The sequence below is a fragment of the Phalaenopsis equestris genome, unplaced genomic scaffold (genome assembly GCF_001263595.1).
Source record: "Phalaenopsis equestris unplaced genomic scaffold, ASM126359v1 Scaffold000025, whole genome shotgun sequence".
NCBI lineage: Eukaryota > Viridiplantae > Streptophyta > Magnoliopsida > Asparagales > Orchidaceae > Phalaenopsis > Phalaenopsis equestris.
The window spans coordinates 303,159-318,533 of NW_018164467.1; the positions used below are offsets into that span (position 1 = coordinate 303,159).

The 15,375-nt window shown below is 34.6% G+C and overlaps 1 protein-coding gene across 1 annotated transcript in view; it reads left to right on the forward strand.

The window, feature by feature from the left end:
• LOC110018573 (lysine-specific demethylase 5B) overlaps positions 1-15,375 on the forward strand; it is a 119,966-nt gene that overhangs the window by 90,287 nt on the left and 14,304 nt on the right. Inside the window, exons 23-27 of the mRNA XM_020715922.1 lie at positions 2,501-2,576; positions 7,119-7,268; positions 7,352-7,479; positions 7,925-8,042; positions 8,118-8,191. Of these exons, the coding sequence (XP_020571581.1) occupies positions 2,501-2,576; positions 7,119-7,268; positions 7,352-7,479; positions 7,925-8,042; positions 8,118-8,191 (546 nt within the window). The remainder of the gene's footprint in view (positions 1-2,500; positions 2,577-7,118; positions 7,269-7,351; positions 7,480-7,924; positions 8,043-8,117; positions 8,192-15,375) is intronic.

Sequence of the window (15,375 nt, forward strand, 5' to 3'; positions counted from 1 at the left end):
TATATATATATATATATATATATATATATATTGCACTCGTCCAAATTACTCGCATTGCTCTTTTTCTTCAGTTTCTCTTTCATGCTAAGAGCTTCACGTCAGTCTCCCTTGAGCATGAATGTTGTCCATCTTTTCTCCATGGTTTCCACTCCCATGCTTTTGCCTGTCATCTTTCCTATATTTCAATCCCTGCTTGCTATTTTCACTGTCATCTCTCTTTCTCTTGATTTCATGATCCCTTTGCCGCTTTGTCACTTTGCATTGCGACTTGTCTGTGAACTTTAATGTCCATCACTTGTACCAGTTCCTTTTGACTCACTAACGCCTACTCCATGGTGCTATCTCTACCTTGAGTGGCCTACGCATAATCGGATCGATTTATTATTTTCCTTTGTAATATATTTTAACTTGCATTCTGTGTCATGCATCTTCTCTTCAAAGCAAACAAATACACAAAATTATGCTTGATTTCTTTGCTTTCCTTGCTTTTGAGCTCTTTACGGCCATGTCTAGTACCTTCAAATTGTAAGTGGCCTAGTTGTGTGCCTTTGAACTATTCTGGCAAATTTGTACTGCTGACCCTCTGCTAGTGAATGAGCTATGGTTAATAACAGAGGAATATATTAAACCCATACATCTACCGTGGTTTAATTGAGACACTTGCGAAGAATATCTGAATGTTATGACTCGGTCCTTTGACATTTGTTGATTCGGCCTACTGTTAACGTCAAAATGATGGAATCATGAAATACTGATTTTGTCTACTTCCATTCCCATAGCTACTTGTTGCTCAATTAAATTCAAGCATAAATAATTCATCTAAGTCTGAAATTTGACCCAAAGCAGCCACTTTAACTGAAAGCTGTCTCTTAGGAGTGCATGAGATAATTAATTTTGGGGGATTATGATTATATGAAGCCTTGACCCCAAGTGTACTTAAATCCCAATATATTTTATAGGAAAGTCTGGTTAAAAGTACACCAAATCTCCGATAAGGAAGATCATTATTGATTTTTTTGTCACACTGGGCAAGCATGAGGGAGGATTGACTCTTAAGTATGGTTTTGACATCACACATCCATGGTAGATTTTAAAGATTTTAATTCAATTAAAAACAGCTTAAAACATATTAGCATGCTTAAAACATATTAGCATGGAAATGGGCCTTTAATCTAAAGGATGAATAGATGAAACAACATTAGTGTTCTTGATTAGAGAATATATCCAATTTTACGTACCCAAAGCTATATCATGTATCGTGTGGCCGACTTGAATAGAGTGAGGTGCATTGGATGGTCAACTACTTGAACTTGCCTTGTGAGTGACAAAAGTTACTCTATGTTTTGTCTATAGTTAGAGCTTTTCGCCAGTTTAATCTAGTTTCAGTTCTGATCCTCAATCGAGCCTCTTTAAGCTTGCATTGTTTTATATTCTTTTGCTTTTTACTTCGTGTTGTGATTAAACCTTTTTTTATTAGTTGCACTAGGATAAAAGTTTTGGTGATTGTAAATTTCATTTATTATTGTTTCCAAACTCGAGCAGACATCTTCTATGCAACCTTATGTTTGAGTTTTGTCATATCTAAATTATAACATGTGATAATTAGGAATTGTAAGATTCTGCATTGTGTATTGTTATACTAGTTTCTTATTGAGGATGTTGTTCCTTATGATATTTTCTTTTCTTGTTCTCTCTCTTGCCAATATATAGGCACATTTATTTTTGCATGAAAATGATTATTCAATAAATATGTAGTCTCTTATAACTCTCTCTTCTAACGGTGATTTTTGTTATTCTATCTATCTTAACCTTTTGGAGTTGAATTTAAATTCAGATTCTCTTTTCATTTCTATTCTGATATTTTAGATAATTTCTGTTAAATCTGTTATAGTATGAAATTCAAGTTGTTCTGTGTGGATGTGGCAATTCACTTTTAGATGACTGGTCGTTTAACTGATAACAGTAAAAAACGATTCAAAATTGATTTGAAAAAAATTATGAACATGCAATTATTTTGATAGAGTTTGATTAATCTCTTAGATAAATAATACACTTGCAGTTGGTTAGATTCTTGAACATTTGTCTTTGGTCTTTATTTCATTTGCTCCTCCATAATTTTTATGTCATAAAATTTGACATCTATTTTGAGCAATGCTATTCATAAAGATGGTTGGGACTTTTATTCTCTTGAAAACGTTTGAAAGAACACAATTTGCTGATTTATTGTGCTCTATTAAATAAATTCCATGTTATTTGTCAACATTTATATTAATGATATGTTGACTTTGTTTTTATTATTCATCAATTTGAAGAAAAATTAGCTAATCATAATTGTGAATATTCTATATTTTCTAAATATCCTCTAATGTAATCATGTCTATGATTCATTGTAGCTAGACATTTGGAATATGCTATATTTTGTAAATATTTTTAATTCATTTTCTAATATTGATTCAAGTGCATTTTTACATCTTATTTTCATTTTGTTTTTTAACGACAGATCCTGGATTTTTAATGTGCATGAACTTTTCAGTCAGCCTAGAAGTAAACGTTGGGCTTCTTTAGTGGAGCTTGAGGTAAGCTTTTTCTTGTTTTTTTAATTAGTTTTATTTAGATTGTTATATTATCAGTTTATTTTGCAAATGATACTATGATATGATGAACTGGATTTTACTCGTGGGTTGTTAATTAAAAAGTCGCTTCTTTGAAAGAATCTAAGCAATCATATTGCTACTTAATGGCTTTGGAACTTAGACTAATGAGGAAAATATCTTCATGAGAAGTAGAGAACTATTAGATTAGTTGAAGAAAAGCCAAGAATTTTGAAAGTATTATCTATTTGTATTAGGGTTGTTTCTATTATCATAGAACGTGTCAATTTTAAAGCATAATTTGGTGATTATTTTATCTTATATAATCCTAGTGATGTATAGTGATGAAACAAAAGATTTGTAACTGCAAAGAATTAAAGAACAAGGTTAATGAGGAAAAAGAAGAGAGAAGAAATAATTAAATAGAAAACTCAAAGAGGGGGTTCAGGGTGGTGGGGAGGAGCATGCCAAACATTAATTTTTTCAACAATCTAGTATTGGACCTCTATTTTGGATGGATCCTACATGGTAAGACTAATGGTGAAATATGCTTCAAGCTTCTGATTAGTGATCATATTACCTATGATAAATAAATTTAAAAATTAAATAAAGACTAATAGAATCTATAATTCAACCGAACTAATATGTCATTTTAAATACTCTACGATTTTCCAATCAATCCCTTAGTGGTGTAAAAAAATCTGCTCTTGATGATTCAAATGCAACTAGAAGAAAACTAAAATTATTTCTGCTATAGTGGCACCTGAACTAAAAAAATATTCAAATAACTAGAAGAAAGCTAAAATCTGCTCTTGATGATTCAATTAAAAAATTTATCTTTTTCTTTTTTTTTTGCCGCTTCTTGCTACATTTATCTTCACGACCATTATGTCCTTTAGTGGCACCTTAACAACTACTCTCATTGGCAAAATTTGAATACCCACAAAGAATTTCATATTGTGACCACATCTTTGAATTCCACATAAGAATACTCTCACGACTTGACCTTCATAAAGTTTTGACCACACAAGCTAAACCTGGTTTCAGCAGCTTTAAATCCCTGTTTTTCGTGTTTCTATTCAAGTACCTGAGATCACAATGTATAGAATTGTAATGAATTGCCTTTGTTGACTACAATAACATTTCTTATTCATCTGCTTAGCCCTTCTTCTTGTTCATCATGTTACTTGTCTATAAAAACTCATTGGATTGGTTGAAAGAAAAATATGAAAAGACCATAAGTTCAAGTGTTCTTTGGAAGATGACCTTGCTATTAGACTCCATTGACGAGATGCCTGTTTGAAGGAAATAAAAACTTGCTAAAGATCGCTACTCATATGAGCCATTAAAATGACAGTGATATGTGATTTAAGATATTCTATGACAACACAGTCAGTCTCGATTAAACTTAATTGAAGGTCACCATATATTGCTTTACTTTGTTCTGAAATAAGGTTCTCCATCCATTGATTTTTTTTCTGTATTCATGGCAGTTTATTTTCTTGCATAGTGATAATGCATGAACAAAACTCGCGATGGCCTTTGGGTGGTGTTCAATAGAATTTTCTCTCTAAAATGATTTCTAAAGTAGGCATGAAAATTATTTTTATTAATTGTAAAATCCACATAAATTAAAGAAAACTCTATTAAATCCCTATTAAATATTAAATACAAAAAAATTATTTTGAGCTCTATATGAGAGGTTTGGTTATTAGTCAATACTAGATGAACTAGTGTATGCTGCTTTAGGATATATGTTAATGTGCAGGGTCTAAACCTATGCCCTGGCATGTGGGATTGATTGAATGAATAAAATTCATGGATTGGATTGAGTGAAAGAGTAAAATTTCATGGATGTCAGGAGCAGTTCGAGAAGGCATGTCTGCCTTATATGTAGGAGGGACAGAGAGTGATAGACTTAGTGGAGCTTGAGTGCAGGGAAAGCTAAACACTGGTTTCATGAGGCGTTGACAAAAGAGATTGGGTGAACAAAAAGAAAGGAGCTCGTGTAAGTGAGGTCAATAGGCTGAGGATAAAGCTTTGAGCCATGCCCGTGACAAACATAACAAAAGAGTTTAGGTAGGTAAGCGTGCTTGTGCAATGATGAGCATCTCAGAGTGTGAGCTAAGTGAGTGAGGCGAAGTCGTCCAAGCTTTAGATGATGTTACGGATCTTAGCTATGAGCAATTTAGGACCTTCTCAATATACCTTGGTCATCTTAGCAGCATTATAATATTAGAAGTAATCTTTTAGGTTTTAGCATAATTTCTCTTTTTTTTCTCTCAATTTACATCATATGGTGTGCATTTAGTTTTTTTGACACGTCCTTGGATTAGCTTAGACAACATTGCAAATGTTATGTAACTTCAAATTATGCTGTTATGTACTTTAAGATATAAGTATGCATATTTCAACTTAGTTGGTGCAGAGAGTTAATCAGGAAAAAAAAAAAATCTGGACAATGCATCAGAACCAGCATTTTGTGTCACGAAGTTAATGCCTTAATGTATGGACAGAAGTTTTGCAATAAAGGATGATAGGTTGTCGAGGATCTTCATTCTAGTAAGGTCACTAGTTGGTATGATCAACATTGGGTTTACTATATAGTCAAGCCTGTGATAATGTAGCAGGATGAGATGCCTATCCGCACCATCAATGATGACATTCGTATATGGTCTAAACTTGGACCTGGGAATCGGTACCCTTTAAACATGTAGAAATTCTGGCCAAATGCGTGTCCACACAAAATGACAGCTCTAATCGGCATGGAAAACCAAAAAATACTCTTTCACAGATCCCCACTAGAAGAATATCTTATTACAAGAAATATGTTGCTTCATAATTGCAATGGCCTCATGCCTCAGCTTGCCCTGTCATTGGCATCAAGTATCTCATTTCTGTCCTTCGCTGATCCGCATCAAATTTACAAATAAAATCATTACTCCTTTTCAAGAGGCGCATCTTACTTTGGTTTATGGATAATTGATGTGTATTATTTTACTTATCCCAATCAATTCAACTTCTCACTAGACACACTAATGCAGTGCATAGGAATTAAGATGTAATGTTTCTAGTGAAGTTACTCTCTAGATCAAATTTTTTTCCCGTAAGTCTTGTTTAAAGTTGATATTATGAGTTATCATTGCATGGTTATTGGAAAGATGTATTTTTTCCAAGTGAACATCTCTATGAGACAGGAATTTGTTATCGCTCTCCTCAATGAATATGATGCCTCATACCATTGTAAGGCAATGTCACTATAATATTTTCATGAGTAAGATTTGTTTCTGTGATGAGTTTTATTAGTTTTTCTTAGATGAAACTTTGGATAATGTCAAGAAACCAAGACACGTTTTCTTATTATCAACTTGGATTTGTAGATTTTGATAATAATGCTAAAATGGCTGTGTAAGACAATTAGGAATGATTACATCAGTGGATCAATTGGAGTGATGTTTATCAAAGGTAAGAGTAATTGAGAGTCGATTTGATGGTTTTGTTTCGTACAATGATGCGTAGAAAATGCAACAATAGATGAATATAGAAAGTTTTGGTGGTTTTGTTATGTACTGTGAAGGGCAATTGAGAGTCATTTTGATTTTAGAGCAAATATTAAACTCCTTAGACAAGATTTAACAGAAAAAGAATATGAAATGATGATGATGCTTCTTTGTTTAAAGTGATTTTGGTCTAGTAATGTAGAATGAATTTTTTAGTAAAGTTGCCGATGAAATTCAACAAGCTATATAGGACTGGAAATCCTTATATTGTGTTTTTGCTGGTAAGTGGAAAAGTGGATTTCTACTGCTATATCTGTTTTTGTTACAAAGTTCGGTAATAAATCTAAGTTTGTTTTGTGAAATGTACTTCTGACACCTGCTTCTTTTGTCATTTGGACATAATGGTGGAGGGGATGTGGTTAAAGATTCGGATATTGTGCCTCTATTGTTGTTTTGAGGTCACATTGTTCCAATCACAAAATTAGCGATTTTGCAATGCAAGGGTAAGCTTATATGCTACCCGTCCTTGGACCTCATAATGGCTTGAAGCCAAATTCAGTAGGTATGCGCTTGAAGTGCTAATCTACCTTAATTAATTTAATATTCTTGAATTTGCTCTTTTGATTGAACATCTTCTTTTATAGTATTTTGATTTCATAATTGGACAGAACCTTCAATTCTTTTAACATATTTATCCATAGCCTTGTAGCAGGATGTTTTCTTTGTATTAATTATCCATCTAATTATGCAGTTACCCAGAGCGTGATTTTCCTTTTTACCATAATTCCATTAACATTACCAGGGAACTCTGTTTTTTTTTATTAATGTGTAGGAAGAAAAATGTTTGTTTTTTTGTTTTGCTGATTTAAACTGTTAATCTTCTAATTCGAAACACTGTGAAGAGCTTAAGAAAAACTGGGAGTTGTATCATATAGCTCAGACAGGCATCTGTGTTTTACTTCTTTTTTTTTTTTCCTATAAAATTTATGCATCGAAATTTGACTACATACCTTCCTTCATTTTGCAGGGGCAAGGACATTCTAATGCATTTGACTGTCCAGAGCTAGCTATAGTTACTCATGAAGTTGGTGAGGTTAGAAGATGGATGTTCCAGTGCCAAGATTATGTACGGCCTTTGGTTGGTAACCTTGGTACTTTGTCCATGGAGCTCATAAAAGTATGTTAATTTGACACAGCGCTGTCCTATAGAGGATAGTTGTTTGGTCAAGATATTGAGGTAAAACTTTTGTTGTTTGTCAGATCAAGGAAACCTTTCATAAAGCATTGTCAATATGTAGGAGTTTGAATGGATCTGAGACGAAAACTGTCTGCGTCTGTTGCCCCAATGATTCAGAAAAGCATAGTGCGTGCATGACCTGTGAGGACCGGTATGTACTTTTTCTTTTTATACTATACAGGGTGTTTTAAACATGAAGTAATTTGTTTTTTAAAATATGAAAAAAAAAATTAATAAACATATTTTTATCATTTTAATTATAAAGCAAAAAACCAAACATAAGTTGTTGCAAATGGGAATCATTAAGGTTTGTTTTGTTGTAAATGAAACTAATAACTATTTATGAAGGTATAGCTTTGTCTCTGTTCTTAATAGCATGTTTCCTAAATATCTTTGAAATTGATTGATTCATCTTTTAATACGATCTTTCTACTTTTAGATTTTGTCTGCTTGATTTTGATAGGGCTACTTAAGGTGCTCCACTTGACATATTCAAACACACGTCTTCCTCATTCATATACCATAACATTTACTTTTATTTATTAATTCAGCTTGGATGCCTATGAGTATGTGAACTTTTAGTTCATATGTATCAGGTATCATTTCTCATGCATGGGCTTATCGCTAGCTCTTGAATTCAATGATAACAATATATGCCCGTTTTGCTTTTACATGAAAAGTGGAGTGGGTGCTCAAAATGGAGAGAAAGCATTGGTAAGGACTACCCATCAAATTTTGAGTTAAACAGAATTTTTTTTTTTCGTTTGTTATTTAATATATTTCTTCCAGTTTTGTCGAGGGAATCTTCCTGAATTAAAGTCATTTGTAAAGCTTGTTTCTGCTGCAGAGGACTTCTATCCGGGGTATAGTATTTTTTTTCACTGTTTCTGTGCATATGTTTTATTATTTACAGATCAGTGGTAAAAAAACAAGCTGTGTACAACTCTATTTTTTTGGTATCTTTAAAGTGCCTATAACTTTGTTTTCATGCAAATTTGGGATAGAAAGTTATTTCTTGGCTTTGATGAAGATGTTTTAAGTAGGCTTTAACTGGTTTGAAAGAATTGAAGGAAGAAATAAAAGGAAATGAAAAGAATTGAATTGAATTTTATTTTTCACTCCCTTGTTTGGTTAAGGAAAGGTAGAATGAAAGATATATATTTTTTCTGTGTTTTTTTGCTGACGAGGCATCGAGTTTTTGTTTCCTGTGAGGAGACCTATTGACAACATTGGCCCTATGATGTTTTCTTCATGCTTTTCACTATATTTGGATAGAGAATTGTCAATAGAACATTGTTGGTTCGGATTCTCCAAGGTTAAATCCAATTAACTAATTACATTGGAATTACATATCGAAATTGGAATTGTGAAGTAAGCAGCATTTGCATTCCCTCCAACCTTTAACGTTGTGGAGCTAAAAAATGATTTTCCTTGGACATACAAATGAACTGTATTGCAATCTTATTATTGCTTTAAGTTAACTTACGAGAATTTTATGTATTTTTTATCATTTGTTTAGAATTTTCTTTTGTATCAGCTCCTAGGAGGCAAACATTCAACTATCTTTGTTGAACTTATACTACATTCCGAAAATAACATACGACACATTCCCGCTCCATATGGTAGAAAACTTTTGCATGGTATGATGTCTGTGTTGCATATCTGCTGAATTTTTCTGCTGAGCATGTGATAAATTCATTGCACAGTATCTTCAAATGGGTCGATTGTATTGTAAGATATAAAGTCGTATGCTGGATAGGAAAATGTGAACCCATGTATTATATGCATGCAACAATTGGGCCAACATATGTTATGATAATTGAATGATAAGTTCTCATTGTTTATTGTATTAAAAAAAACCTAATTCTATTCTTCAACCCTAATATTGCTTTATTCATAATCTGCATTACCACTTCATATGTCTAACAACCCTTGCCTTCCTCTTACCTCAATTCTCAAGTTGCAAATTGAGTGATGTTCTAGCCAACTCTTCTGAACTTTGCCACAATTTTGTTAAGCTACGACGTTTGCTTTTAGGTCACATCCATTGCTTTGGAAAAATGTTGAACAAGTTTTTTCAATGAGCTTTGATCTAACTTCTATGATTTCATGTTAACCTAATCTCATCTCTCAATATTTTGAATCTATTAACTTAGTAAGAGGGAGGGAGGAAGGGAGGGAGGGTTGTGGGGACTAAAGTTTGCTTTTGAGTGTTACGATATTTATTTAGGGCATTTATGTGCATACCACATAATTCTTATATATTTACATGTCTAATACGTAAACTTTATTATTTACATGCTAGTCACTCAAATTTTTAATATTTCGTCAAGAATACCACTATAACATACTTTTTAAAAAGTTAGTATACATTTTCATGCATATGTTTTTCAGATCAAAGTATTATAGAGGTAAATATGAAAGTTTAGATGTTAGATATGTAAATATATAGGAAGGGTTTAATTGGGTATATACTACCAATTTGAGAAATAAACAACAATAGGAAAGGAATGAAAGTTATATAAAAGTCTCAGCACAAAAGGCTCTCATTAGTCTGAAAAAAAAAGTAGGGAAATATTCAAAGCTCTCATCTCTTCTCTCCCTTTTAATTTTTTTCTTGTAATTGTACCATCTACTTGCTCTTCTCACTCTCGTTTCTACCCAAAACCGAGCAAATGACGTGGCTCACACGCAATTGTCTCTCACATATAGCATCCCTCCTCCCTCGCTCTCTCTTCTGAGGCTCTTTCTCGTTCCTACACACCCCCAAGAATCCTATAGCGTTCTCTCTCCTCCCCAAACGCACAACTCCCATACCTCTCTGCAAAAAAAAAAGAAGGCTCTTTTCCTCTCCCTCTATGCTTGCCCAAAAAACTGAGAGACCTACTCCCTCCTTCGTCGTTGTAGCCATCGTCGAGAACCCAACCAACTTTCTCCACACGACAATAACCTGAGCTGCTACTCCCCTTCTGCATTTGGAGAAATCTATGTCACAGTTTGGCCGAAAACCTCCCAGCACTTCCACCATCACACCCACTACTATTCTCATTGACAACCCTATTCCCGTCACCGCTCGCCATTCCTCCTCTCTAGCTGACAATGGACAAATCTGAGACCACCTCCTCCTCTCTCGGTTTCGCCCATAGCCATCACTCTCACGATCGGAATTAAACGGGAAGGCAACGCGGAGTGCAACATTTAGAGACTTCAAACTCCGGTGACGCTCCTCACCGAAACATCCTCTTGTCGTGAGCTCCCAAATTGAAACATGGCATCCCGCCATTGCATAAACCTCTACCCACTCCTACCCAAGAGAGGAAGAAAGAGAGGGAATATTTTTTTTACGCCTCAGAATTTGTGCATCGTGCCACTTCATTTCGATCTCAAAAGTTATAAAAAGTTGTGTTCCTAAACTCCATTATTCCATTTGCGACACATTTGTTGCGATGAGAGGAACCTATGCTTACTTTTTAAGAGTGTGGTAGGGGAATCTTACACGCGACATTTGTGACAACCTATGTATTATGTTATAAAATGTTATAGTTATAATGTAGCTATAGGTGTAGTTATAATTAGTTATTATTATAGAATAATATAGCTATAGATATAGTGTGATTATAGTCATAGAATAATATATCTATAGTTATAGTGTAGCGTGTTGTCGAATACTATAGCAATTGTTATACTATAGTTATAGCTGTTTTTATTTTTTGTTATAGTTGTAGAACGCTATAGTTATAGTTATGATGTTATATATTTTAGTGCAAGTTAATATTGTTATAATTAGCTACAGTGTATAATACTATAGTTATTATTCTATTTTAATTTGTTTCATAATATTATAATTATAGTTAATTTTAGTGTTATACAGTGTAATGTAATTTAATGTATTTATAGTTATGTACAATTATAGAACATTATAGTTATACTTAAAGTGTCTTTATTGCTATAATTATACTTATTAGATGTAGAATTGCTATGTTATTATTAGTTATAATCGTAGAAAATCATAGCTATTGTTAAGAGTGCATTATATTTTAGAATATTATGACTAATGTTTTTTTTAGTTCTAGTTGGTAGCTATAGTTAGTTATAGTTGTATAATACTGTACATCTGTTCTAATATCAATATTGTTGTAGAATACTATAGTTATAGTTATAGTGTTATATAGTGTAATGTAATTTAATGTTAGTATCGTTTGTTATAGTGTAGAACATTATAACTATATTAGTGTAGTATGCTGTAGAATATTATAACTATATTTATAATGTAGTGTAATTTGATGTAGTTATAGTTGTATTTTTAGTTAGTTGTAGCTGTATAACACTATAATTATAGTTATAATATAGTATGTTGTGAATGCTATAGTTATAGTTATAGTGATGTTATAGTTGTGGTTATAATTAATTATAATTGTAAAATAGTATGGTGATAGTTTTATGTAGTATGTTGGACAATACCATAGTTATAGTTATATTGTAATTATAGTTATAATTAATTATTGTTGTAGAATAATAATATATCTATAGTTATAGTGTAAAGAATTCAAACGCATACTACACAATAACTATAGCTATAGCATCCTACACTATAACTATAAGAAAATTACATTACACCACACCATAAAACACCATAACTATAGCTAGAACTATAATATTTAGAATGCTTGGATATAGTTAGTTATAGCCGAGTGCTATAGCTATGTAGTGTTGTGTAATTTAGTGTAGTTATAGTTAGTTAGAATTATTGATTACTATTGTTTTTTTTACAGTTTAGTATATTTTAGAATACTATAGCTATAGGTATAGTGTCATTATCATTATAGTTATGTTTAGTTATAGATGTGGAATACTATAACTATAGTTATAGTGTAGTAAATTGTATATTACTGTAGATATAGTCGTGTTTTTAATTTATTGTTGTTGTAGAATACTAAAGCTATAATTTTAGTGTAATATGTTGTAGAATACTGTAGCTATAATTATAGCGCAGTTATAGTTAATTATAGTTGTAGAATATTATAGCTACAATTATATTGTTTTATAGTGTAGTGTAATTTAATGTAATTATTGTTATTGTTGTAGAATACTATGGCTATAGTTATAGTGTAGTATGTTGTAGAATTCTATAACTATAGTTATGATATAATCATTTATAATTATAATTAGTTATAGCTTTAGAATACTATAGCTATAGTTATAGCATTGTTCTAATTGTAGTTATCATTATTTATAATTGCAGAGTGCTATACCTATAGGTAGTATAATTATATTAGTAGTTATTATATTACCATAGTATAGCATAATATAGTATAATATTACATGGTACTATATAGTGTAGTGTAATTTAATTTATTTATAGTTAGTTATAGGTGTAGAATACTATAGCTATAATATTCTACAACCCTTTACATCCCTACACTGCTCTCTCTCAAATTTTGAAGGTCGTACCATTAATGACTGGCTGAACTGAGTCTTCTTGATCCAATCTTTAAGCAATGATATCAGACGAAACCCAAGCCATGATAAGAAAGTAAATATAATTACTGAATTTAAATTGGGTTACAATGACAACTCAACATAAACAATACAAACATGTAAACGAAAAGGACAACGATGACATGCAAAAAATATGAAAAGCAAATAACACAAGACACATAAAATGACCCTCTAGGAAGAGAGTGGCAGATCTGGGAGGGTAGGAGGCATGGTGGTTGACCGAACAGCCACCGGAAGCTGAGTGTTGTGGACTGGAAAGCGGTTGGAAGATCTAGGCAGCAGCTGGCAGGTGGTCACAGGCTGGACTGCAGCAGTAACCAATGTTCGAGGGCTGGACAGTAGTTAGAACAGGTGCTAACTGCTGGGCAGCAACAAGAACAAACCCTGGAGGGACTGACGGCAGCAAGAGCTGGGCTGGAAGGGCCTTGGCGGCAACAGGACAAGCCCGAAGACTTGGGCGCCTTCTGGGAGATGGTCAGCAGCTGCTGTGAGGAGGTTATTGTGTGATCTGCGGTCAATGAGAGGCAACAAGGCAAGTCGGTCGTGGAAAGAAAAGCGTTGGAAGTAGATGACAGCGAGGAGGATTGTTTGTGGCTGCTGGAAGCGAGGCAAGCGGGGCTGCAGAAGGATAAATATCTCGTCGGGGTTAAGCTACATCCGAAGCATCGCCCAGACCTTTGGAGACGATCACAACCTCAAACGGCTTACAGTCAGAGCGATTTCTCGTCATCGGTTACAACTCGCGGACATGAAAAATGCTTCAAAGGACGCAACTGAAATCCGTAATTATGAAAACTGTCATTCCCTTAGCAAATACCATGCATAAATAAGAGTGTGGTGGTCTGGGCAGCAGCAGGCAGGTGGTCATGGGCTCGACTGCAGCAGGAACCAATGTTCGAGGGCTGGACAATAGCTAGAACAGGTGCTAACGGCTGGGCAGCAGCAGGAACAAACTCTGGAGGGGCTGACTGCAGCAAGTGCTGTTCTTGAAGCGCCTTGGCGGCAGCAGGACAAGCCCGAAGACCTGGGCAGCGGCTGAGAGATGGTCGATAGCTGCTGCGAGGAGGTTGTTGTGTGATATGCGGTCAATGAGAGGCAACAAGGCAAGTCGGTCGTGGAAAGAAAGGCTCTGGAAGTAGATGGCAACAAGGAGGATTGTTTGTGGCTGCTGGAAGCGAGGCCGGCGGGGCTGCAGAAGGATAAGTATCTCGTCGGGGTTGAGCTACATCCGGAGCACCACCCAGACCTTTGGAGACGGTAACCACCTCAAACGAGTTACAGTCGGAGCATTTTCTTTTCGTCGGTGACAACTTGAGGACATGAAGAACACTTCAAAGGAAGCAACTGAAATCAACAATTATGAAAACTGTCATCCCCTTAGCAAACAACATGCATAAATAAGGGTTAGTAGATAGATTAAGCAAGTAGAAGAATAGATAATAAATAAAGGAGGGATGATGGAAAATGAAGAAATTTGAAATTAGGATAAAAGTGAAAGGTGGTGGATAAGGTAGTTCATGAATAGGGATGAGATTCTTTATGGAAGGGAGTGAAAAGGAGAAGAGGAAGCTAAAAAGGAAAGAAGGGGAAGCAATTACCGTAGCAGTTGCTATATTGCGTCCACGATAAGCTTCCACGTCAATCTACTGGGGTTTGGGGAGCTTCGACTTCATCTGTTGAAGTTTTTTATTTTAGGTAGAAAAGTTTGGGTAGGGGCGGATGCTAGGTAACCTTAGGGTAGCACTAGGGTTAGGTTAGCTTTGGTACCAATTGATACCGGACGAAACCCAAACCACAATTAGAAGGTAAATATAATTTTTGAATTCGAATAGGGTTACAACGATGATGCAACATATATAAGGACAACGACGACACTGCAAAAAATAGAAAAAGAAAGCAACACAAAACACATAAATGGTCCTTTAGGAAGAGAGCGTCAGATCCGGGAGCGCAAGAGGCATGTTGATGCATCAGACAGCTGCCAGAAGATGAGTGTTGTGGATTGGACAGCGGTTAGAAGGCGCTTGGTGTGGTCTAAAAAGTAGTTGGAAGGTGCTAGAGACGCTGGAAGACAGCGGGGAGGAATTTTGTGGCCAGGGAGGTCGCTGGAAAAGGATTGACGGCTGTTATAAGGAGACTGGTGTCATCTGCAGTTAGCGGGAGGCTGCAGGGGAGGTCGACAGTGGAAAGGAAGGCGTTGGAAGTAGATGGTAGCAAGGATGATGGTTAGTGGCTGCTAGAAGCGGGGTCATAGGGACTGCGGAAGGATAAATGTCTCGTTGGGGTCGAGCTGCAGTCGGAAAACCACCTCAACACTTGAAAACTATAAACCACCTCAAATGAGTTACAGCTTGAGCACCTTCTCGTCGTTGGGCACATTCTCGAAGGGAAAGATCGCTTCAAAAGCAACAACTGAAATCAACAATCATGAAAACTATCATCTCCTTGGCAAACAGGTATAAATAAGAGGGGGTTAGTAGATAGATTAGACTACTAGAAGAAAGACAAGAAATAAAGGAGTGATGGGAAAGGAATGAATTTGAAATTA